General features: G+C 44.3%; 2 protein-coding genes across 3 annotated transcripts in view; both read left to right on the top strand.

The window, feature by feature from the left end:
• Nucleotides 1-805: 805 nt before the first annotated feature.
• Nucleotides 806-2,657, top strand: LOC307235417 (mRNA decay activator protein ZFP36L1; the record flags this gene model as incomplete). The annotated part of the gene is made up of 2 exons (XM_080007501.1): nucleotides 806-859; nucleotides 1,533-2,657. The coding sequence occupies 2 exons, from the start codon at nucleotides 806-808 to the stop codon at nucleotides 2,655-2,657; spliced, it is 1,179 nt and encodes a 392-aa protein (XP_079863627.1).
• An 11,595-nt stretch (nucleotides 2,658-14,252) lies between these two features.
• Nucleotides 14,253-26,410, top strand: part of LOC307235202 (uncharacterized protein) — a 32,544-nt gene continuing 20,386 nt past the window's right edge. The window contains exons 1-4 of one of the 2 annotated variants that reach the window (XM_080007225.1): nucleotides 14,253-14,759; nucleotides 16,695-16,783; nucleotides 19,512-19,600; nucleotides 26,173-26,392. In XM_080007225.1, the coding sequence (XP_079863351.1) occupies nucleotides 14,650-14,759; nucleotides 16,695-16,783; nucleotides 19,512-19,600; nucleotides 26,173-26,392 (508 nt within the window). In that variant the 5' untranslated portion in view covers nucleotides 14,253-14,649. Of the gene's footprint in view, nucleotides 14,760-16,667; nucleotides 16,784-19,511; nucleotides 19,601-26,172; nucleotides 26,393-26,410 lie in introns of both variants that reach the window. The other variant, XM_080007226.1, reaches the window with a different exon arrangement.

The raw sequence follows: 26,410 nt of genomic DNA, 5'->3' as shown, positions 1-26,410 counted from the left end.
ACCAACCACAGCAGCAGGAAGAAGGAAACCACATGAATAACTGTTACTTAACACACACACACACACACACACACACACACACACACATACACACACAGTAGTATCTATCTATCTATCTATCTATATATTGTTCTTGTTCTCTATTGTATCTATTAAGTACGAAGTACTGCGTATCATTTATACGTTTTACTGTGTGAAATGGTTGAATCACCACTGAGAGAAGGGAGTGTTTCTGTTACTTTCTTTACTGCAGTTTGACTTCACTTTTGATGGAAAGGTGGTTTGGTTCTTATCTCCTTAAAAGTAAAACCTCCAGGATGTCTCTTTAAAGGGGGGTGAATGTGAGAAAAGGAGTTTCATTGAAAACCACCCAGAAAACACCCTGCCCCCCAGCACACCAACACAACAAACAATGAGGGTCGGAGGAGGGTCCACATACTATTTAAGCAGAGTTTCTAGCAGATGGTCAGAGAACTTGAGGAGAGCTTGTTAGGGACATTCTAACCCTAACCCTTAAATCCCTGCGTGGGATCGCTTCCTTCTCCTCCTACCAAAGAACTGCAGCTCCTCTCCACCCTTTCAACTTTTTCATCGTCTCATTTGTTTCATGAGAGACACAGAGTGAAAAACCTTTGGACCCAACCCTCCCCTTGTGGACCCAGAAAGGTTCCCCCTGCAGATCCAGAAAGGTTCCCCCTGTGGACCCAGAAGGTTCCCCCTGCGGACCCAGAAAGGTTCTCCTGTGGACCCAGAAAGGTTCCTCCAGGGTCCTCCTCTTGCCTGTTCCACCCTAGGGATCTGGACCATGCTGTCAGACTTCCTCACCCCCTTCCTGGAGCTGGATGAGGAGTTTTGCAAGGTGAGAGGAAAATATCTCACTTTGTTTACACTTTTTACTGATTTTCCTTTGTGAGGAAAGGACAGACATGATGGAATATATCTGCACATCATTTATTTGTCAAAAATCAATCAAAAATCAAAAATGGAAACGTTTACAGGCACAGTATTTACGCCTTCATGTATCTAATATTTTGTATTGTTTTAACGGAAAATGGATTTGACAGGATATTTATATGATAGCTTTATGATATGACTTGAAGTATAGTGAACAAGTATAGTTAGCAACTTCTCAAAGATTCCCCAGAAATAGTAATGCTAGGTTAAAATAGGAACGTTACATAAGCCGTTCATTTGTTATATTTGGCAGATATTAATGGTCCTATGAAATTGCTGTATATAATATTTGTGTTGCATTTCCCAAAATATATTTATATTAACAGAATAATGAAGATGCATTTATTCTGCGCTTCATCAACAACAAAGCAAACCCTTTAAATGTGAATGGAAATGTAAAAGGTTATTATCTGACAAAAGCATTTGTTAGAGAATGACCTAGTACAAATTATTTGTATAACACAGCTGTTGAGTAGTAAATATCTGATTGTCATCCTATTTTTGAATATTTTATCCCCCCCCCCCCCCCCCCACAGGAATGCAGCCATTGACTTTTCTCTTTTCTCCTTTTGTGACAGAATTTCCGTGGCCCGGAGGTGGCAGATGTTCCATCGTCCGGCCTCCAGAGGGTCCTGGGCTTCTGGCGCCGCCATTCCTTCTGCCCAGTGACCCTCCCCAACTCCAAGTTCAACAGCAGCCCATCTGAGGAGGTCGATGCCTCCTGGGGGCTCAATGTGGCCGCTGACCAGCAGTGGAGCGGCGGGGATGGCCGGCTTCCCCGATGCTCCCTCAACAACATCCCATTCACAGTGGATCGCTCCGTCAGCATGATAGAGGGGAACGTGGATAGCTATAGCGGCGTGGAGGAGAAGATTGCCAGCTTGTTGCTCAGCAACACCTCCCTCTCCTCCTCCTCCTCCCTTTCCAAAGCCTCCGCCGCCTCCCCTCCCACCTCCACACGCTACAAGACCGAACTCTGCCGAACCTATGAGGAGAGTGGAACCTGCAAGTATGGAACCAAGTGTCAGTTCGCCCACGGTTTGCACGAGCTGCGCGGCCTGAGCCGACACCCCAAGTACAAGACGGAGCGCTGCCGAACCTTCCACACCATCGGCTTCTGTCCCTATGGCGCTCGCTGCCACTTCATCCACAATGCAGACGAGCTGCAGGCTCCGCAGAGGCCCAACCCGAGGCCTCCTGTGCTGCGACACAGCGTCAGCTTCGCAGGCTTCTCCTCCTCTCTGCAGACTCTGGTCTCCTCCTTCCAGCCTGTCCAGGAGCCGTCCTCCCTCATGTTCACACGAGCCTCCTCCGTTTCCCCTCTTCCTACATCGTCGGGGAGTCCGGATCTTCTCTCTCCTGGCTTCCTGGAGCCAGGGGCGCTGAAGCACCGCTCCTACCCCTTATCGGGGGGATCAGATCTGCCTGGTGACAGCAACGACATCCCACCACGGTTCTGTGCTGCCACCGACTCTGCGAAATGCCCCTTCAGCATCCTCTCCTCCAACAGTTGCCCATTTGTACCCCCACTGCCCCAGCACCTCCCGCTGGCCTCCCTCCAGCGATGCTCCTCGGCCAATTCCCTCTCTGAGGAGGGCTACACCTCCTCCTGCTCCCTCAGCTCCTCCAGCGGCTCTGAGTCGCCCAGCTTCGAGGGCAGACGGCTCCCAATCTTCAGCCATCTGTCCATCACAGACGAGTAGAGGAGGAAGAACGACTGTTTCAACACTATGTGACCACACTACCTTTCTCTCAAATTGTAGGAGAAACACAAAGACAACCTGAGAACCTTCCAGACCTGTCAGTGTTGAAACAGTTGTAGTTCCTGCGTCAATCGAGAGATATAAAACTTACTTTGTGCATATTGCATATTTTTCATCCAAGCAGCAGTAGCTGCTCATGTGTTGGTTGAGTTTTTGCTGACTTCTCTTTGTTGTTTCTTGTTTTAACTGCTGTATACTGTTGTATACTAATGTACTAGAAAATACTCCGGGGGTATTTCACTTTGCTTCCTTGGTTTCCTGCTCAGCAGGAAGTTCTGTGTGAGCACTTCCTTTGGCTGGTTGGTGTTTAACTGTCTAAGGATTGATCTAATGATTAATTCATTTTTTTGCAGAGGCTTTTGATGTTCACTCGTCTGCTCAAACCATTTAATTTAATTTCAAACTGCTGCCATGTGGCATCTATTTATCACATAGGATGGGAAGTGGAAGCCTTTGCCTCTCTAGTCACCAAAGTTATTAGACCTTAACCCAATAGTCTGAGCTATTTCATTATTATGACACCTAGTTACTGTTATTTACAGTTTTTATCTGATTTCTTTTGTTGTGTTTTGTCTAGGTTTTTTTTTCAACTTTGCATTAGCTATTTATCATTATCCATCTGCTTGCTTTGGCGTTTTCACATTCTTTACGTAGAGTATTGTAGTTGATACGTAGTGAAATTAAAAAGTATGATATGATAGGGTTTGTTCTATTCATACATTTACTACAGTCACACATTACTGCAGTAATGCAGCTTGGGTGACAACTCTTCAGTTTGTTCAAGTGGTTATTTCAGGAAGTCCTTTCACGCTAAGCAGTAGTTGCTGTTGTTGGTAAAAAGCACTCGCTGAAATCAGACTTAAAGCCGACGCTGTTTCGCCTCGCAATCCAGCAACATGTTTTACTTGAGTTAATTTAAAACCATATTTATTGTGTTGTTAATAGCTAAAGTTTTATTTTGTCTTTTTTTTCATGATAATTTAAATGCATTGATTGTTTACATTCCATGTTTTGCCATTCAGGCTGCTTATCTTAATATATTTTTATTTTTAAATAAAAGTCTTTGGAAAACCTGTTGGCTCTTATCTTAATTGTCATTACACATCTTTCCAGTAATGTTGTGGTAAAGGCATATACATCAAAATTACTGGAAAGAATGGATGTATGTCATGATGAAATGAACAAGGGATACCAATGTCTATAAAAAGCAAACCCATCTTTCAAAAGACAAGGAAGACAAACTGGTTCTCGGGATGTTTGTTGGCAAAACACGTGATACAATGGAAAGAAAGGTTTTTACCAACACTAACCCAACCCTATACGTATAGCCTGTATATACTGTATAGCGTGGCCCTAAGCCTGTGTATAGGCTGCACATAGTTGTATATGGGCTGTACATAGTCTGTATACTGTATATAACCTGGCCCTAAACCTGTATGTAGGTTGCACATAGATAGTATATAGGCTACACATAGACTGTATATATAGCCCATACACCTTGTGTATAGCCTTTATATAACCTACAATATATAGCATATCCTGTATATAGCCAAGGCTGAAACCTATATATTCTAACACCGATTATAGTCTGCAGTTCACCATGAACCAACCTTATTTCAAAACTCAAAACTCAACATTCATTCTTCTAAACTTAATTTGGAGGGCCCTTCTGCCTGTGTGTGTGTGTGTGTGTGTGCGTGCGTGCGTGCGTGTGTGGCTGTGTATATGTGTGCGTGTGTGTTTGTGTGTGTTTGTGTGTGTGTGTGTGTGTGTGTGTGTGTGTGTGTTAGAAGAATGTTTGGGCAACAGATGTCGAAACAAAGACTTTGCCGACACAATGGAGCTGAAACTTTGACCAATTTCCATCCATTCACACACAGTGGCGCAGAAGGGTGTGTGCGTGTGTGTGTGCGTGTGTGCGCGTGTGTGTGTGTGTGTGTGTGTGTGTGTGTGTGTGTGTGTGTGTGTGTGTGTGTGTGTGTGTGTGTGTGTGTGTGTGTGTGTGTGTGTGTGTGTGTGTGTGTAGATGGATGTTATATGTTTGTGATTTTGTAGTAGTACTGTAGTAGTACTGTTGTAGGACTGTAGTATTACTGCAGTACTTTATTAATACTGTAGTCATACTGTAGTACTGTAGTAGTAGTGATACTGTTGTGGTACAATTGTAGCACTGTAGTAGTACTGTAGTACTGTAGTAGTAGTACTGTAGTATTACTGCACTATTGTAGTAGAACTGTAGTGGTACTGGAGTAGCACTGTAGTAGTACTTTAGTGCTGTATTAGTTCTGTAGTAGTACTGTAGTACTGTAGTAGTAGTACTGTAGTATTACTGCACTATTGTAGTAGAACTGTAGTGGTACTGGAGTAGCACTGTAGTAGTACTTTAGTGCTGTATTAGTTCTGTAGTAGTACTGTAGTAGTACTGTAGTAGTACTGTAGAAGTACTGCGGTACTGTAGTAATACTGTAGTATGCAGTGGTACTGTAGTAGCACTGTAGTACTGTATTGGTACCGTAGTGGTACTGTAGTCATACTGTAGTGATACTGTAGTACTGTATTACTGTAGTACTCTAGTAGTACTGTTTTTGTACTGTAGTATTATTGTTGTGGTACTGTAGTATTATTGTTGTGGTACTGTAGTAGTACTGTAGTACTTAATTAGGACTGCAGTGGTACTGTTGTAGTACTGTAGTACTGTATTAGTACTGTAGTAATACTGTAGTGGTACTGTACAAGTACTGTACTACTGAAGTAGTACTGTAGTGGTACTGCTGTGCTACTGATTATCTTGTTGCTGTTGTTTCTGTTATTGCTGCTGTTTCTGTTGTTGTCTCTGTTGTTGCTGCTACTGTTGTTGCTGCTACTGTTGTTGCTGTTGTTTCTATTGTTTCTGCTATTGTTGTTGCTGCTGTTATTGTTGCTGCTGTTATTGTCGCTGCTGTTGTTGTTGTTTACTCTTTTAGTTGTTTTTATTGTTGTTTTTGTTGTTGTTGTTACTGCTGCTATTTTTGTTGTTTCTGTTGTTGCTTCTGATATTATAGTTGATTTTGTTGTTGTTTTTGTTTTTGTTGGTGCTGTTGTGCTGCTGCTTTTGTTGTTGCTGTTGTTTCAGGGGAATCCTTTTGAAAAGACCAGCTGACAACAATGTTGTTTCTTTGATTGTATTTCTTTGCAAAGCGCATTGTGTTGCCCTGGTATGAAATGCGCTTTAAAAATAAAGTGTGGTTTGACTTGACTTGAGTATTACTGCACTATTGTAGTAGAACTGTAGTGGTACTGGAGTAGCACTGTAGTAGTACTTTAGTGCTGTATTAGTTCTGTAGTAGTACTGTAGTAGTACTGTAGTAGTACTGTAGAAGTACTGCGGTACTGTAGTAATACTGTAGTATGCAGTGGTACTGTAGTAGCACTGTAGTACTGTATTGGTACCGTAGTGGTACTGTAGTCATACTGTAGTGATACTGTAGTACTGTATTACTGTAGTACTCTAGTAGTACTGTTTTTGTACTGTAGTATTATTGTTGTGGTACTGTAGTATTATTGTTGTGGTACTGTAGTAGTACTGTAGTACTTAATTAGGACTGCAGTGGTACTGTTGTAGTACTGTAGTACTGTATTAGTACTGTAGTAATACTGTAGTGGTACTGTACAAGTACTGTACTACTGAAGTAGTACTGTAGTGGTACTGCTGTGCTACTGATTATCTTGTTGCTGTTGTTTCTGTTATTGCTGCTGTTTCTGTTGTTGTCTCTGTTGTTGCTGCTACTGTTGTTGCTGCTACTGTTGTTGCTGTTGTTTCTATTGTTTCTGCTATTGTTGTTGCTGCTGTTATTGTTGCTGCTGTTATTGTCGCTGCTGTTGTTGTTGTTTACTCTTTTAGTTGTTTTTATTGTTGTTTTTGTTGTTGTTGTTACTGCTGCTATTTTTGTTGTTTCTGTTGTTGCTTCTGATATTATAGTTGATTTTGTTGTTGTTTTTGTTTTTGTTGGTGCTGTTGTGCTGCTGCTTTTGTTGTTGCTGTTGTTTCAGGGGAATCCTTTTGAAAAGACCAGCTGACAACAATGTTGTTTCTTTGATTGTATTTCTTTGCAAAGCGCATTGTGTTGCCCTGGTATGAAATGCGCTTTAAAAATAAAGTGTGGTTTGACTTGACTTGAGTAGTACTGTAGTACTGTAGTAGTACTGTAGTGGTGCTGTAGTCGTACTGTAGTACTGAAGTAGTACTGTAGTAGTACTGTAGTAGTACTGTAGTAGTACTGTAGTGGTGCTGTAGTACCACTACCACTTCGGGTTATCTCCCAAATAGGAGTTTGGAGTTTGCATGTTCTCCCCGTGCCCCGGGGTTTCCTCCACCTAACATCAGTAAAGACCCCCACCAAAAACATGCACACATCATCGTCTGACCAGCGATGGACACTCGTCACCAGGTCCCCGGGCGCGTCCACGAATGCCCACTGCTCCTGGCCGCCCCCCCGGAGGAAGGACAAGTCAAGGATGGGTTAAATGCAGAGGCCTCATGTCACCGGCCACCATCCAAAGCATGTGCATGTGTGTGTGTGTGCATGTGTTGTAGTGTAGTGTGCTGTGTGACAAATTAAAGATTCTTCTTCTTCTTCTGGTGGTACTGTAGTACTGTATTATTACTGTAGTGGTACTGTAGTAGTACTGTAGTACTGAAGTAGTACTGTAGTGGTAACGTAGTAGTACTGTAGTATTGAATTAGTACTGCAGTAGTACTGTAGTGGAACTGTAGTAATAGTACTGTAGTATTGTAGTAGTACTGTAGTACTGAAGCAGTACTGTAGTAGTACTGCAGTAATGTATTGGTACTTTAGTAGTACTGTAGTCCTGTGATAGTGTAGTGAAAAGAGGTCACAGTTCTCTATTGTTCTTTTTAGTTCTTTCCTCCTCAGGGTTTAACTACCTGATACACAAGAGGAGTGGAGAGGAGAAGATGAGAGGAGAGGAGGAAATGAGAGGAGGAGAGGAGAGGCAAAGAGGAGAGGAGAAGAAAGGAGAGGAGAGGAGAGGAGAGGAGAGGAGAGGAGAGGAGAGGAGAGGAGAGGAGAGGAGAGGAGAGGAGTCTCCCATAGAGACCTTTCTCTCAGCTTCTCTTAAAAGATGAACATCTGTATGATAATGAAACTGCCTGGAAGGTGGGGAGGGTGTGTGTGCAGTCTAAGATAACCTGATCCCCTCGAATATAAACTAGACCAGTCTAATATAACCATAACCAGTCTAAGATAAACTCTTCCAGTCTAAGATAACCTCTACCACTCTAATGTAACCTTAACCAGTCTAAGATAACCTCCTTCAGTCTAAGATAACCTCTACCAGTCTAAGATAACCTCCTCCAGTCTAAGATAAGCTCTACCAGTCTAATATAACCTTAACCACTCTAAGATAAACCCTACCAGTCTAAGATAACCTCTACCACTCTAATATAACCTCCTCCAGTCTAAGATAACCTCTACCAGTCCAAGATAACCTCCTCCAGTCTAAGATAACCTCTACCAGTCTAATATAACCTTAACTAGTCTTCGATAAACTCTACCAGTCTAAGATAACCTCGACCAGTCTAATATAACCTCCTCCAGTCTAAGATAACCTCTACCACTCTAATATAACCTTACCCAGTCTAAGATAAACTCCCCCAGTCTAAGATAACCTCCTCCAGTCTAAGATAACCTCCTCCAGTCTAAGATAACCTCTACCAGTCTAATATAACATTAACGAGTCTAAGGTAACCTCCTCCAGTCTAATGTAACCTTAACCAGTCTGGTAACCTCCTCCATTCTAAGTTAACCTCTACTAGTCTAAGATAACCTCAACCAGTCTAAAATAACCTCCACCAATCTAAGGTAACCTCCTCCAGTGTAAGATAACCTCCACCAGTCTAAGATGACCTCCTCCACTCTAAGATATTGTCCACCAGTCTAAGATAACCTCTACCAGTCTAAGAAAACCTCTACCAGTCTAAAATAACAAATTGTGACAAGTTCTGTACACTCTCAGGTGGACACACCTGGACAAACTCACACATCACACATACACACACCACCCATCTGCTTTGCGCACACCCCAACATCATCGTCTGACCAGCGATGGACACTCGTCACCAGGTCCCCCGGCGCGTCCACGAATGCTGCCCACTGCTCCTGGCTGCCCCCCCCCCCCCGGAGGAAGGACAAGCCAAGGATGGGTTAAATGCAGAGGCCTCCTTTCACCGGCTACCATCCAAAGCACGTGCATGTGTGTGCATGCATGTGTTGTAGTGTGGTATGCTGTGTGACAATTAAAGATTCTTCTTCTTCTTCAACACCCTCTTGGTTGCATCCCTCTCCTTTTCGCCCTCATTTGCTGTCATAACTATGACAGGAAGAGGCCACGTGACCACTTGTTCCAGTTTTCTTGAACTTAATTAACTGTATTTTCAATACATGTTTATAACTTTCTTTATGTTTTTCCATGTACATGTTTTTTGCTTCTATGTTTATTTGTCTTTCCCCTGGTGATTCTTCCTCTTGGAGTAGTAATGATGATTAGTTGTTTATAGAGCCAAACATGATAAATAGTTCTCCAAAGGGGGGATTGAGGGTGGTTCTGTATAACATAAAACTGTGTTCTTGTCATCCCACAGGTCGTCCACAGGACAGATTTTTTCAGCAGTTGTTGGTGATTAAATAATGAATAAAGAGTTGCATTGCAGGTTGACAAATTGACCTTCACTTGCAGACTAACTCTGTCCTACATGCAATGGAACAAATACTCTGTGTTGTATGCCCAGCATGCTGACAGCAAATGTTACAAAAAAAAAAAATAATGTAAATTAGATAGACAGACAGACAGACAGACAGACAGACAGACAGGCAGGCAGGCAGGCAGACAGACAGACAGACAGACAGACAGATTGATAGATAGATAGATAGATAGATAGATAGATAGATAGATAGATAGATAGATAGATAGATAGATAGATAGATAGATAGATAGATAGATAGATAGATAGATAGATAGATAGATAGATAGATAGATAGATAGATAGATAGACGAATGAAAAAATAAAATGAAAGAATGTAATAAAATATCCTCAACCAGTCTATGATATTTGATCTGTTTCATTCTGGTTCGTACCGGTTTGTTCTGGTTCGTACTGGTTCGTACTTGTTTGTTCTAGTTTGTTCTGGTTCATGCTGGTCTGACTGTTTTGTTCTGGTTCGTACTGGTTTGTTCTGGTTTGTTCTGGTTCGTTGTGGTTTGTTCTGTGTTGATTCTCCCTCTTGGAGAAGTAATGATAATGAGTTATTTATTGTGGTCACGTCCTGTAGAACAAAAATACTCTTGCCATCCATAGGTCGTCCACAGGAGGGAACTGTTGGAAGCTCTTCTTGATGATGAATTAACTTTGGCTTTGCAGGTTGAGAGTTCCAACGCCACTGCAGATTAAATCTGTCTTGGATGCAAACAAACAACTTGTGGTGTAGCAGCTGCTGACAGCACAGGTTTCAAAACAAAACACTTTTTAAAACAAAGTAAGCCACACACTGGCGCTGCCATAAGGGAACTCAGAAGCAACAATATGATGTTATAGTGTTATATTTTAAATATTAAACTCACTGCCCGAAGTGGCTTTGTTTTTGCTGTAATGTTTGTGTTCATATTTAACACAAAAAAAAGGTAACAGAAGAAAGGATTGAATGGTGAAGAAGGTGTGACACCTTATGGCCAACATTTGCAATTTCATGCATTGCTGCAAATTCATGACTGGTTCATATTTGTTATTTTAGGTAAACTTTTATTTATATATATATATATATATATATATGCACTATTCAGACTGGAGTTGCTCATCAAACATCATTTCTCGAACATCATTAACAGGTCGGAGCAGAACAATGGTTTTCCAACAAGTTGAGACATGGGAGCGATAAACAATGAGGCTCCACTTCCTGTTTCCTGTTTCAACAGAGGAGTGACGGAGGAGCTAATGGAGGAGATTAACTGGAATGTACACACTAACACGTACCCAAAGCAATATGCTTTCTCGATCAACATCAGAGCACATTCCCATTTTAGATCATGCGTGGGTTCCACTTACACTCATGTTGGGTGGCAATGTGTCAGATGGTGGTTTTGTGATTGAGTAGTGTTAGGTGGGGTGTTGGTGTTGAGTGATGATGGTGGTGTTTAGTGGTGATGGGTGTTGGGTGGTGGTAGTGGGGTTGGGTCTGGGTTTGGGTCCACGTGGCTGCTGCCTAGCCTGCCGCACCCCTACGTTGATCTGGATGTGCTTCGCCTTTCTCTCCCAGTGGCAGAATTCAAACTCAGTACATACACCACACAACAAGATTCAAGATTCAACATTCAAGAGGTTTCAAGAGGATAACACACTTCTTTCTCATAGACCAACTAAGTGACTCCTAAAACGTAATACAGTAAGTCGAATACTTATAGAATAGAATAAAAATATATTGAATAAAATAAAATACAATAAAATAAAATGAAATAAATAAATAGATCGATAAAGGGAATATTCTTATGTATATGGAATAGGCAATTATGTATATACAGATATGGACCTAAGGTTTGCGCAATGGGTGGTGTGCGAGCTATATGGGTGTGGCGAGGGGCTGCGAGTTTGCCCGTCACGCTCATGCTCCGACATGTGAACAGCAAGTGAGCAGTCAATTGTTGAAGTTGATGTGTTGAAGCAACATAAGGATCTGAGCCACTTTCACAAGATCCACATTGTGATGCTAGACGACTGGGTCAGAGCATCTCCAAAACCACAGGTCTTATGGGGTGTTCCCGCTATGCAGTGGTTACTACCTACCAAAGGTGCTCCAAGGAAGGACGACCGGTGAACAGGCGACAGGGTCATGGGGCTCAAGGCTCCTTGAACTTAGTCCTTGCGCTGCCATGCACTGTCTTCACAGTGCATGGCAGCTTGCTGCATATGGGAGCGCTCAGAGTGTCCATGCTGACCCCTGTCCACCCCTAAAAGCACCTACAATGGACACGTGAGCGTCACAACTGGACCATGGAGCAATGGAAGAAGGTGGCCTGGTCTGATGAATCACATATTCTTCTACATCGTACGGATGGGCAGGGTTTGTCTCATAAATTAATTGAATAATTAGCATCAATCTGTGCAAATGCTCTCACGAGAGGATGGAAAGGAGAATGGTATCAGCTCAGAATTACTAATTTCTATTACTTTGTAAAGGAAATTGAGACATGGAGAAAGGATCAAATTGCACAATATGTTGGTGTGTGATGTTGATGTTGAGAGGTGGCTATCTGTCTGTCTGCCCATCCGTCCATCCGCATGTCTGTCTGTGTGTCTGTCTGTCTGTCTGTCTGTCTTTTTTTGCAGTCAAAACATATCCTATCAGGTCATGTGTGTGTGTGTGTGTGTAACCTTCATCACAGACACTGTTACATCACAGTATACTGTTGAATACTGTGTTACTGTTGTATACTGTGCTGTATTATCCCAAACACTACCTCACTCTATTCACATTCACATTCACATGCCACATTAATTCACATGCCACTTTAAATGTACATATCTGTATATGCATAGGCATATTCCTTCTATCTATTCCATTTTATTTCAATTTATTTTTATTGTATTTTATTCTATATATTTTTATCTTATTCTATAAGTATTCAACTTACTGTATTACGTTTTAGGAGTCAGTTAGTCGGTCTATGAGAAAGGAATTTTCTACTTTTATTTTTTTTTTCCCTAGGACATATTGTGTGCTATCACCGGGGCGTTGCATTACATTTCACTGCATATATGTATGAAAGTATGTATATGTATGTGACAAATAAAAATCTTGAATCTTGAATCTTGAATCTTGAATCTGTTTAGACTGAAGTTAGTCCACACCTCCTTTTGTTCACCCCCCTCTCCCTCCTCCACACCTCCTTCTGTTCATCCATCTCTCCCTCCTCCACATCTCCTTCTGTTCATCCCCCTCTCCCTCCCCCACACCTCCTTTTGCTCATCTACCTCTTCCTCCTCCACACCTCCTTTAGTTTCTCCACTTCTCCCTCCTCCCCACCTCCTTCTGTTCACCCCCCTCTCCCTCCTCCCCACCTCCTTCTGTTCACCCCCCTCTCCCTCCTCCCCACCTCCTTCAGTTCATCCACCTCTCCCTCCTCCACACCTCCTTCAGTTCATCCCCCTCTCCCTCCTCCACACCTCCTTCAGTTCATCCCCCTCTCCCTCCTCCACACCTCTGTCTGCCTTTTAAATCTTAATTTAATATAATCTTTTACATGTTTTTTTCTATGAAAATGTTTGTGTGTTTATTTGTATTTATTTGTTTGGTTATATGTTGAATGTTCTCAATATAGAAACTCTCATAGAATATATTTTTTTCAAATTGATTTAAAAATGTTGCACCTTTTGACAAAATATCAGTCAAAACATTGGCAATGGGAAGGCTAGGACACTCCAAAATCGGGATCGGCATGGGGTCCAAAAATATATATAGATGATATAATTTTTCAGACAGGGTCCGGACTCGATTATCTGGACATTGTCTGGAGATCATGTGTGAAAGCAGCTCTACACAGACAGCTTGAGATGGGGCTGCGTTTAAAGGAAACTCAGAAAAATGTAACTCGTGCTGCCATTTAAAAAACAAAGCAAACTATAATTGTTCAAAGAACATCTTTTTGCACCACAGGAAGGTCTAAGAACCTGTGGAGGATCCGCCCATTTCTTTTGAGTCTGCACTGCGTCATCCAAGAATTAATTGTTAAAACATCATTGTTCAGGGATATTTAAAGTGAACACCTTAAGAGCAACATGCAGACGTAAGTCCATGTAAGTTGGTCCAGACGTAGGTCCACGGTGTTTGTAATTTTGTAACGTACCTAAATGGTACCTAAACTGGGCCTTGTGTATTGCTTCCTGCTATAATATTTATTACTACATCATAATATATAATAAGTATTATTATTATCATTTGGCAAAAATCTCAAATGTGTATTTGTGGCTATTGGAATATATTTGACATTTTAATTTAATTTTGTATTTTTTTTCCTTTTTTATTTTATAATAATAATATTCTCCTTTTTTCCAGACTGTTAAGCTTTTTCTTTCATGCTGATGGTCTGAGCTGGAGTGCACCAAGCTTCACCAGAAGAAACTCCTTGCATAAATGCACCTGGTGAAAATAAAACCATTGTGAATCTGAGTTTTCATTTGAATATTCCTCCATCATATAAACATTTATTGAAAAAATACAGATAAAAAATGTGGCCAATGTAGAACAACATTTCGACATGAGTTTTAAGTTATTTCTAAAGATAACAATATATATGTTTAATATATACTTATTTGAATATAAATCATTCTAAATGTTATATTGATATATGAAATAAAACAATTGAGTCTACTGTGTTGGAAATTACCAGAGTTTTCGGCTCTGGTTTCTTGTCAAGAGGTCATGTGATTTGGCTGTTGCTTGTCTTTTGTTGACGGTCCCTAACTCCAACGCTGGCTGACGGAGGGCAGAGCCGTTAGAGGAGCGCGGTGTCCCGGGTAGAGAGGGAGCGGAGAGACGGGGCTGGAGGTCTGGAAACAACTTTAAAGTTGTGGTTAGGTTTAGAAACCCTTTCAACTGGATTTCAGAAAGTTTTCAGGAAAGTTTCTGTTGATTTCATTTTAATACAAACTTTCCTGGGCTTTACTGCGTGGTTTTTCCAACTGTATATGATGTATTAGATGAAGCTGCGTTATTTCTTTATTGGCGGGTTTATTCAGAATATATTTAAATGCGACTAATTGTGGAGATCATAAACTGAGAATATCAGAAGAGGAAGTGCAGAACCCCCCATATACCCATATCTCTGCCTTCGACACTCACTGGACCTATGGGTCTCAAACTGTTCTCCAACTATCCACCACAACATGTCTGGATTACTCCATGATCCGCTGAAGCGGCGTCGGTTCCGGAGGCTTGTCTTGGTGGGTCCAGTGATCAGCGGCCTCTCCATCATTCTGCTGCTCTGGGTCTACTGGTAAGTCTCACTATAATTATGCTGAAATATCCCGTTTTAATCCAATCTCTTATTGAATAAATGACCATGAAGTCAGTGTGACTGATGAAATGGACCTGAAGGGGTCATACTTCTGCATGAAAGTTCACTTAAAGTTTGAGCAAAGGAAGAGATGAAACCGCTGTAATGTCTTTCAAACTGCTCCCGCTTTGGACAACGATCCCATCCCTTCAACTAGGTTAGTCATACTCTGTGACATCATAATCATACTCCATGAAATCATAACCATACTCCATGAAATCATAATCATACTCCATGAAACAGTTAGCGCTTTAGGGCAAGGGTGCTTAGGGTTAGTGTGATTTAGGGTTAGGGTGCTTTAGGGTTAGGGTGCTTTCGGATTAGGCTGCTTTAGGGTTAGGGTGCTCTAGGGTTAGGCTGCTTTAGGGTTAGGGTGCTCTAGGATTAGGCTGCTTTAGGGTTAGGGTGCTTTAGAGTAAGGGTGCTTAAGGGTTAGGGTGCTTTAGGGTTAGGGTGCTCTAGGGTTAGGCTGCTTTAGGGTTAGGGTGCTCTAGGATTAGGCTGCTTTAGGGTTAGGGTGCTTTAGAGTAAGGGTGCTTAAGGGTTACGATGCTTTAGGGTTAGGCTGCTTTAGGATTAGGGTGCTTTAGGGTTAGGCTGCTTTATGGTTAGGGTGCTTAAGGGTTAGGCTGCTTTATGGTTAGGGTGCTTAAGGGTTAGGCTGCTTTAAGGTTAGGGTGCTTTAGGGTGAGGGTGCTTTAGGGTTAGGCTGCTTTCGGGTTAGGCTGCTTTAGGGTTAAGCTGCCTTAGGGTTAGGGTGGTTTGCTGATCCCTGTGTGCTCAGCAGCCTGCTCCTCCATACCCCAGGACTGAGCTGGTGTCCGTGGGGCACTGGGTCTTCAGTGAAACTCCCTGAGCACCTGAGGCCACACCTCTCTCTGGCCTGAAGACTGTCTCCCTTTATTATTATTACGATATATATATATATATATATATATATACGCACAGTATATATATCGGAAAAACCTCGTACTTTGGTACGAGGTTGGATTGGAAAAGGAACAGCTGTTTAAGTTGGAATTTCAGAGCTGAACGCTCACCCCCGAATTTACCAAGATGACAGACCTGACAATCACCGTCATGGCAACATTGCGCTGTACACCGGGAACAACATTCCCATTGTGTAGATTTTTATATTAAAACATGTCTACTGTCGTTTTCAACGAATCTGTAGTTTTTATGTCATATTAACGTGGGGACGACCGACTGGAATTACAGGTTTCCAAGTTTCCATGAGCATCACTTCCTGCTGCGTCTAGACCCAAACTTGGAGTTTCTAATCCACCTGAAGCAGAACGCGGGCAGCAGCTGTTACCAACATCCATGTCCATATATATGGTCAATGACGTCATGGCAACCACATAGCCAGAGCTCGCAACTTGTGCATTCTAATAATTTAAAGAAAGAGTGTGCTCTTACTCAAGAATAAGTACAGGTTACAGTATTGCAGCATTAGCAATAAAAGTGCTGTACAGTAGTAATTTTACCCCACTCCGCCCTCCCCCACTCAGAGTGAGGAAGTTGGCTATGACAGAAACTGAAAATGGTCCAGTCACAGAATCAAGTTTTTATGTTCTTCAAATCCCACAAATTTCATTTAGAGTCAAACACACACAGATATAATTTATACTACACCATACACATTATATATTACGGAGCCCGGAGGTTACAACTATTTCCTTCTCACAAATAAGGTTAAATCCTTTCAGGACAGTTGAACATCAAGCGTTCTACATATAAAACTACACACATTCTGTTATTTTGCTTTCTAGTCCCTATTTGAGGGCAATATACTGTATGTTGAATATTTATGAAAATGTATTATTTTGCTGTGTGTGGACTAACCAGCGAGAACCTGTTGTTGTGCTCCTGAAGCCCCATGAAACCCGGCCAGCTCTTGGCTCAGCCGGCCTCCGGCGCAGAACAGGTCCTCCTGCCAGCAGGGTGCGCTCCTGGGACCACTGGTAAGCTCATTGTAACCATTCTGACGTGTTCAAATATGGACAGTCTACAAACTAAACATATATAAACAGTATATATATATATATATAGATGTATATATATCTATATATATAGCAACTATATACAGTATAGAGCAACTTCTTTTCTATAGAAATTATCAAAATATATGAATAAAATATGCAAGCATTTGACACCATTGATCAGAATATTCTGATAGATGTTCTGGAGAACTGGGTCGTGTTTCCTGACCCGGTTCAGAACTTACATCACAGGAAGGAAGTTCTTCCTCTATCTTGGAGATCATGGATCACAGAAACATAAACTCCTGGTGTTGCACAAGGCAGCTGCCTTGGGCCCTTACTTATCTCACTTCACAGTACATGCTTCAATGAGGTGATATTATCAGAGAACATAATGTCCATTTTCATAAATATGCAGATGATATACAACTGTTATACAACAGTTGTATATACAACTATTTCTCTGGAGCCTGATGTTGCTGATGCTATAAGCTCTCTCAGTACTTTCTATTCCCATCAATGATTGATTGGGTAAAACCTTTTCAAGACTAGTCTGTTCGTTTGTTTGTTTGTTCGTGTAGGGCTACACATGCAATTGGGACATTAGCCAAGAAGTGGTATCGTCATCCAGTTCAATGAGGCCGCTGTCTCCATGTGGTGATTTGAAGATTGGGCAATCATCAATGATGTGTTCTGTGTCTGTGGTTTTCCGCATTCGCAGAGATTTGTGGCAGACACTCCAATCATATGAAGATAGGTTTGGGTCTTTGCTACTCCAGAGCTAAGTCTGTTGAGGTTGACCCAGGCATTCCGTGGTAGGGTCACACCCAGGTGGATTGGTTGAAGGGGAGTTGATGAACTTCCTCAATGTGGAGGTTGACTCGGACCATTGCTTGTCCCAGCAGTCAAGGATCCATCCAGGGTGTGGAGGGCTCGTGGTAAGGAGTCTCCTAGCTTCGGTGGAGAAGTGTCTGCGTTTGAGTCTCTAGTGGCCATATTCAGCAGGCGGGGGGATCAGGCTTGTTGGCTCATCTGCACTCTTGGCGGCCAGCTTCAAGGTCAGGAAGTTACGACGGAGCTCTGGAGGTGGAATGCCAGACAGTATGGGGAGGAACTCGACAGGGGTTGATGGCAGGGCACCACTAATTAGCCTCATGGCGGCGTTAAGCACAACATCAACCCAGGCTGTATGGCTGCTGTGACTCCATGCAGGGGTGGCATACTCAGCCGTGGAGTATGCGAGGGCAAGGGTAGCCGTTCGCAGGGTGGTGAATTTTCACCCCATCCAGTGCCAGCCAGTCTCTTCAGGAGGTTTACACGGGCAGCGGTCCTGGCAGCAACTAGTTGGATGTGTGGCTTGAAGGTGAGGCTACGGTCAAGTGTGACACCGAGATATTTAGGGTTGGGGTCATGCCTGACGATGATGCCGTCGAGTGTGATGTTCAGCATGGTATTCGCACATCGATTGGCAAGATGGAACACTGAGCAAACTGTCTTGGGGAGGCTTAGCTTGAGATGCCCTTTGTGGAAGTACCTGCTCAGTAGCGAGTGATCTTTCTCAAGGGCATTCTCAACCACACTAAAGGCTTTGTCACCAAATCCAAAGGCTGTGTCGTCGGCGTAGGTGTATTGCGAGCACTCTCCAACAGGCATGTCAGCGGTGTATATATTAAAAGTGTAGGGGCAAGAACAGAGCCTTGGGGGAGCCCGTTCCTCAGTCTTCTTCTCTTGCTGCGTCGGCCGTTTGAGGTCTCCAGTACAAAGGTACGGTCCTGTATAAGCAGCATGATGAACTTCACGAGCTTAACATCAGGCAAAGTCTTCAGGAGCTTGAGGTAGAGGCCTCTGTGCCAAACTGTGTCATACGCTGCAGTGAGGTCGATGAAGACTGTTCCAAACTTTTCTTTCCTCTGACTAGTCCAAGACAAGGAAAGAAAAGCCAAAAGGGGAGGAACTCCCTGAACCCCTGGGTCAAATCAGAAGTGACAAGTCAGGTTGTTATTCTACATTCTGATTTAAGTTTTAACTCTCATATTAAGAAAGTGACCAAAGTACGGCCATTCCTAGCCCCGAAACATGTGTTCATTACAAGTTGACTGGACTGCAGTTCTGTTTCGATGGAACTTCCTAAAAAGTCAAGTGAGAGACTTCAGCTTATTAAGAATTCAGCGAACAAAAACAAGAAAGCGAGAGCACATAACTACAATTTTAGCTCCAGTTTCCTTTAGAATTGATTTTAAATTCCTCTTATTTACAAAGCTCTAAATGGCTTCAGACCGGCCTACATGATACCATCAGTCTGGTCTTCTGGGTTCTCCCCTGCTGGCCTGTTAAAAGTACCACACACCACTCAGAAGAAATTTGGAGACGCTGCCTTTTTTAACTATGGAACAAGCTGCCAATGAATATTAGAGGAAGACTTTATAGTTTAGTTTTAGCTGTTTTTAAAAAGATTTTTATTCTTTGAATGTTTCAAAAGGTAAAAAAAAAGAAGAGTTCAAAACATTTACAGGTAAGATACAGGTTAGAGATGAGTCAAAAAGACATCTAAGGCTGTCAAGACATGGGACAGGATCTCAATGTTTATTTTTTCCTTCAGAAGTTGTTTCTCATCTAATCTGATCTCATCTCATATTCTAATTGTGTTCCCTCACTGAATCACTTTTGGTTTCCATTCAATGTTAAATTTCAACGTCTTCTGTTCTCTCAGCTGGACTCAAGGTGCCTCTAGTGACCGTTAATGGGACGCACACTCTGCTGATGTCGTCTTACATGGAGCATCGCACCGGCAGTCCAGAGGTCAGTTAAAGGTCGACTACAGACCACTTCCTGTCTCGGGCAGTCAGTCTGGAATCAATTTATTGCAGCAGTAAGGGCCATAGAAAAATGTTAACTATTCAGAAATGCAAAAAAAACACTTGTTTTATCCATCTCTGTATACTGTATGTTACAATACCAGAAAGTTAACAGTTTATCTTTACATTTACATTTAGCAGATGCTTTTCTCCAATGCGAATTACACGAGAGGCTATAAACCATTGGAGCAACCTCAAATTTAAGTACATGAGCACCTGCTTCTGAATTCAGCCAGAAACAATTTCAAGATGATGTAAGGAATCAGAATTAAAATGAGTCATTTATTTTTGTATGTATGTGCAATATTATAAGTTCATGCGGTGGAGCTGAATACAGTGTTAGGCAAAGCTCAAATAGTGGGTTTTTACAAATACTTATTTCTTACAAATATATTTTAAATTATTTGTTAAAATACATGTCAAATAGCTGTGTTCCTCATAACTGTGAGCGTGGTGGGTATTTGTGCTCTACCTGCTTGTGTTCATGTGACATCAGTGGCGTTGTTAGTGGTGGGCATTCAGGGCTTCAGCCCCCAAGTTTTTCTGAATACCCCCCGATCTAAAATAACTTCGCAGGGCCGGCTCTGCGCCCCGCCACTCGCATTCACAAGTCACATTCCTTTCTGAGTGCACCAGGTACCTAGAGATGGAGCAGATAAAAACATATGGAGCAGTGGGAGTTAAGATGTACCTGGTGTTATACCTCTTTACCACTGCGGCAAAAACCCGGTAACACCCGGTAACACGGTGTGTGGCACGGTGGCGCAGTGCATTGCACTGCTGCCTCACAGCAAGAAGGTCCTGGGTTTGATTCCCGCCTGGGGCGCTGTTGGCACCGTGCTCCGGCGGGTTATCTTCCAAAAAAACAGGAGCCTTTCTGTGTGGAGTTTGCATGTTCTCCCCGTGCTCACATGGGGTTTTCCTCCACCTCACGTCAGTAAGGACCCCCACCAAAAACATGCACCCATCATCGTCTGACCAGCGATGGACAATTATCATCCCCGCCCGTCCCCGGGCGCGTCCACGTATGCTGCCCACTGCTCCTGGCTGTGCCCCCAGAGGAAGGACAAGCCAGGATGGGTTAAAAGCAGAGGAGCCATTTCACCGGCCACCATCAAGCATGTGCATGTGTTGTGGAGTGTCGTGTGACAAATAAAGACTGTTTCTTTCTTCTTTCTCTTCTAACATCTGGCATTTGTCATTAGTTGGAAGATAACACCTGGGTTTCAGTCCCGGGTCAAATGACCCTGCAGTAGACAGCAATAGGGTGTTTAGGAGCTCCAGCTCTGATTAGCTCCGGCGGAAACGAGACACCCGGGTTGACTGTTACGACCAGAGCTAGGGGGGACTCAAATGCTCGATACAGAGACTGCTGACTGCGGGAGTTTTATTGTGAGAAACCAAGTTTATTGTGTGGTGTGATGGAGGTTAGGGTTAGGGTTGGGCTGGATCGTGCAGACAGGTCCTGGAAGGCGGTACCGTTGGACAGGGACGAGGCCAGACAGGGCAGAGCACAGCAATCACAAGGAGATCTCAGTTTCCTGGGACGGGAACAGAGGGGGCTGGTAGCCTAGGGAGCAGACAAAAGGGGACAGTCGGGTGGAAGGGTTGATGAGGGTGTTATGGGCATACTCAACCCACAAGGGAGAGGTTAGCGGCCACAGCGGCGCATGGCATCCATCTCCTGATTAGCCCGCTCCATCTGGCCATTGGTCTGGGGGTGGAAACAGGAGGACAGACTGACCTTGGCTCCCAGGGCAGAGCAAAAGCCACGCCAAACCTGGGAGATAAACTGCGGGCCCCTGTCCGAGATGGCGTCCGCAGGGATACCGTGGAGGAGGAACACCTGGGCTACCAGAAGGTTGGCGATCTCCTTCCCAACGGTTTGTGCAGGGCGATGAAGTGGGCGGCCTTCGAGAAGTTGTCAACTATGGGGAGGACATTTGTGTTGCCACTGGATGGTGGGAGACCGGTGACAAAGTCCGGGGCGATGCGGGACTATGGGCTACCGGGGATGGGTAGGGGACGGAGGAGTTTGGAGTGGGGTCAGGTGGAGGTCTTGTTCCAGGTGCGGGTGGAGCAGGCTGTGATGGGTAGGGACCAGGGTAGGCCACCAGAAGCGTTATCGGACGAAGGCCAACATCCGAGCAATCCCAGGGTGGCAGGTGACGCGGGATGAGTGGGCCCACTGGAGCACCTGGAAATGCACAGAATCTGGGAAAACAGATGGTTGGGAGGTCCGGTTCCTGGGTTGGGCTGATGTTCCTAGGCCTTGGTCACCAGAGACTCGTCCTCCCACGTCAGGGTAACGACAAAGCAGGTGGCTGGCAGGATAGGGTCCGGGTCTGTGCTGCTTTCCTCTACCGCAAATAAGCGGGACGGGGCATCAGGCTTTGTATTCCGGGAGCCTGGACGATAGGACAGGGAGAAATTGAAACGACCAAAGAACAGGGCCCACCTGGCCTGACGGGAGTTGAGCCGCTTTGCAGACTGAATGTAGATCAGGTTCTTGTGGTCCATCGACACCACAAACGACTTGAATGGTGAGGCGGTAGAGGTGAGGGCCAAGAGTGGGGCTGCAATGCGGCTGAAGTCCCGAAGTTCGATAAATGTTGAGAAAGCTGAGAAAGCGCTGGAGTTGCTCTGGCGTACATGTAGCTTGTACTGGGAAAAAATCTAAAGGTTGTTGAGATAGACAAACACAAAGTGATTTAACATTTCCCGAAGAACATCATTGATCAAAGCTTGGAACACCGCCGGAGCATTGGACAGACCGAAGGGCATGGCCAGGTACTGAAAGTGGCCTAAAGGGGTATTGAAGGCAGTCTTCCACTCGTCCACCTTACGGACACTCACTAGGTGGTAAGCATTGCGGCGGCCGAGCTTAGTGAAGTGTGTGGCACCATGGAGAGGAACAAAAACAGTGTCAATCCGGGGCAGGGGATACTTATTTTCAACAGTTATATCATTAAGGCTCTGAAAGTCTATGCGTGGGCGGACTGTCTTGTCCTTCTTCTCCACAAAGAAGAACCCGGCACCCACTGGTGAAGACAAGGACAGATTGACCTGGCAGCGAGAGAGTCCCGAATATAAGCCTACCTGGCCACCCGCTTAGGCCAGGAGGGGTTATATAATTTGCTACAGGGGAGAGAGGCACCGGGCAGCAGATCAATAGCACAGTCATAGGGGCTATGTGGCGGTAGGGACAGTGCATGCTGTTTGCTAAAAATCTGACCTAGATCATGGTATTGCTCAGGCATGGAGGACAGGTCTGGGGCTTCAGATGGGACTGAGGAGGCGACTGACGAAGGGGCAGAGGCGGAACGGACACAGTGGCTGTGACAGTGGGAACTCCAAGTGGTAATTCTACCAAAGGTCCAGTCTATGTAGGTGTTGTGGGCCTGGAGCCAAGGGTCACCCAGCACCAGGAGGGTTTGTGGTGAGTCAATGAGGTGGAAGACAATTAACTCACGGTGGTTCCCAGACAGCAGCAGTTCAAGGGGAACAGTCTTATGCTTTACACGGGCCAGACGCATCCCAATCAGGCCCTTGGCCTCCAGGGGCACCGAAAGGGGAACGGGCATCAAACCCAACTGGTGTGCCACTTCCTCTTGTCCAGGAAACTCTCATCTGCACCAGAATCTACGAGAGAGATTGAGAGATGTAGAGTCTAGTTCCGACAGGTGAGGGTGGCAGTTAACAAAGGACGAGAGGTGGGGTTGAAAACTGCTCGGTTTGTATGTACCTCCCCTATGTCGCACAAACTTCCTGGTCGCAGCAGGCATGTGGCCCAGAGATGTCCAGTCCGGTCGCAGTACAGGCAGGACCGGCTCGGGAGACTCCCGGGGTACTAGGGGGCTGCAGAAGCCGCTGACCGGGTCGTACCCAACGGAGTAGGAGGTATGGGCTGGGTCCACGCATACCTCTCGCACCTCCTCCTGGAGCTGGTTGTCCAGCCAGGTTGCCAGGGTTACCAGCTGGTCGAGGTTCGCGGGCTTGTCCTGCAGCACTAACTCGTCCTGCAGATTGCCACGACAAGCGCAGAGACGAAAGCCAAAATCCTTTGAGCCAAATTCTCAGAACTTAAGAAGTAGACTTTAACTGAATTAGATTAGCTGATGATCTGGCAATGAGTTTATGGAAGGCCGGGCAACAAATACTGCAGGCTTTGATCAGTGATGGACCTCAGGTGTGTGGTACGGTGCAAGAGGCGGGAGTGGCAGAGGGGACCAGGAAGGGGTTAGCGCCTGGCGACCTGTCCATAAAAGAGACAAGCAGTCCCTATTGGGGCTAGGAGGCTGTGGACGTGACATAGACGCAAATTTTGGCCCCGTCACTGGTGCGATGCAATGCGCGTTGAAGTTATGGTCGTTGGCTCGTAGGAATATCCGTGTATCATTATATCATTTCATATCCCATTTAGAATCCAAAATCAAACTCAGAAGTTATTGAGTTTTTTCCCACAAGAGGGACCATGAAATGTTTTGAGTGCGGGAACCCCACGCTGGGCTCAGAGGGGTACCATCACTGCCCCAAGCAGATCTCTGAACTGGAGGAGCGTCTCCACTCCCCGCCGCCGAAGGACCGGTGCACGCACCGCATACCAGACATTCAGCGATAGAGCGATCCAGGATAGATATACGAACGATCTGATTGTTTTGAATGGCTCTTTTGTAGGAGCGAGGGAAGCTAGTATCATCGGGTGATGAGCCGTTTTCTTTCCAAGTTTTACAGTTTTATGTCGTTGTTTGTATAAGTTGCTGTCTGCTCTGCTGTTTTTTCCCAATGGCGCTGGAATCATGACACGCCTCTTTTCAGGAATGTGCATTACGTCGAGCGTGACGCACCATCAAACAAAAGTAACAGCATTTCTCTTGGCAATAGGAAAGGCTTCAATCACCTATTTTAGTGGGTATGCCCGCATTTTGTTGTAAAAATGGTATTTCAGAGACCTGGGAGAAGTAGGGATCGGAATGTAACACTTCAGTGTGAGGGAAAAACAGGATGAATTCCCTTCCACATGACAATAGTCTGGATTGAGAACTCATTCCATGCAGTAGAGGCCTCCAGGAACCACTGCATGGAATGAGTTCATGGAATCACTAATCAGCCGCCACTCAGACATCAGAGGGGCGTATGGCCTGATGCGTAAGGCAGTGTGTGTGGGTTCAGATCCAGTGACTGCCCTGAAGGAGCATCAAGCATTTGTGGGCACCTACAGGGAGCCGGTGGAGAGAGGTGCGACATGGGCACAGAGACATGAAGCCTGGTTTATACCTACCCCAAGCGCAAGACGGTGCGCAACGCAAGTTATGTCACCAGGGGGTGGCGCCATGTCGCATGGGGACCTGCGCAACGTCATGGTGCGAGGCCCCACATCTCTGATATTTTGTGTCTTTGCGTGAGGAGCACGAGGGTCATTCCCTAGAAGTGCATTGAAGCGATGGGAGATCAGCGTTGTGCTGTTTTATTTCTTTTTTGTAAATTAATAAAAACATGTTTGCAAGTGGAGTTCAAGTGCATTGAAGCGACGGGAGATCAGCATTGTGCTGTTTTATTTCTTTTTTTTTAATTAATAAAAACATTTTTGCAAGTGGAGTTCAAGTTCTCAACCTGCAATGCAACTCTTTATTAATTCTTAAATCATCAAGAACTGCTGCAATAACTCTGTCCTGTGAAGGCCCTGTAGAATGACAAGAGCACAGTTTTGGTTATGGAGAGCCACCACCAACCCCCCTCTTTGGAGAAATATTCATCATGTTTGGATCTATAACAACTGATCACTACTCCAAGAGGGGAGAATCACCACGGTGAGACAAATAAACATAGAAACAAACAACATTTAAACAAAAACATGAACATTTGATGACAACATGTATTGAAAAACTGAATTAGGTCCAGTTACTGAATTAGATCCAGGAAAACTTGAGCTACAACTGGTCCCGTGGCCTCTTCCTGTCAAAGTTATGGCAGTAAATAAGGGAGGAAAGGAGGGGAAAGCACCCCCGGTTGCTGGGGTGCACTCCAAGCAGGGGTGCGTGTGTGCATGTGTGCGTGCGTGCATGTGTGGGTGTGTGTGTGTAAAATGTCCACCGGTCAGTGTACATGACTTATCCTCATTTGTACTGGTGTAGAAGGTCGGCATTATGTTGCGGCGCCTCCAGGCAGCGCAAGGGGCCCCGAAGCCCTAGGCTCTAAATGAGTCCTTGTGAAGACATTTTATCCTAATACTTGAATATTGTTGGAATGATTTTTTCATAACAAGAGCAGAAGGGAATATCGCAACCACTCAAATGTTTACATGATGAATTCATTTGACTAGTCGTTCAGCCACAAAGTGGAGAAATGAGAGTAAAGAAATGTTTCCTTTACTCTGTATTCGTGCCAGATTGTAAACGGCACTTTGAACGTTTACTGTAAAAATCATCATGTCCAAATTATTTACTCAAATGTCTGGAATGATAATCTAAGATGATATGGTTAATGATTCTGGATAATGTGACGCTCCTCTTTCAGGTGCGTGTCATCGCTGTGGTGCTGAGAAGTGAGGAAGTGGCATATAGCTGCCTCCTCTGTTGCCAGGGGCAACTACACATCTCTGTTGGTGATGCCAGCGTCCACCAGGACCACTTTGGCTTTTCGTACGGAACAGCCGACATCATGTGTCCCCTCCCCTTGGGGTGTGCGACGGCCTCGCACGTCGCTGTGAGCTCCGTCAGGGCACTCCACCAAGAAGGTATTTTTATGGTTGTTG

This window comes from Zeus faber (assembly GCF_960531495.2).
Source record: "Zeus faber genome assembly, chromosome: 9".
Classification (NCBI taxonomy): Eukaryota; Metazoa; Chordata; class Actinopteri; order Zeiformes; family Zeidae; genus Zeus; species Zeus faber.
This window is presented reverse-complemented; position numbering and strand designations above follow the sequence as displayed.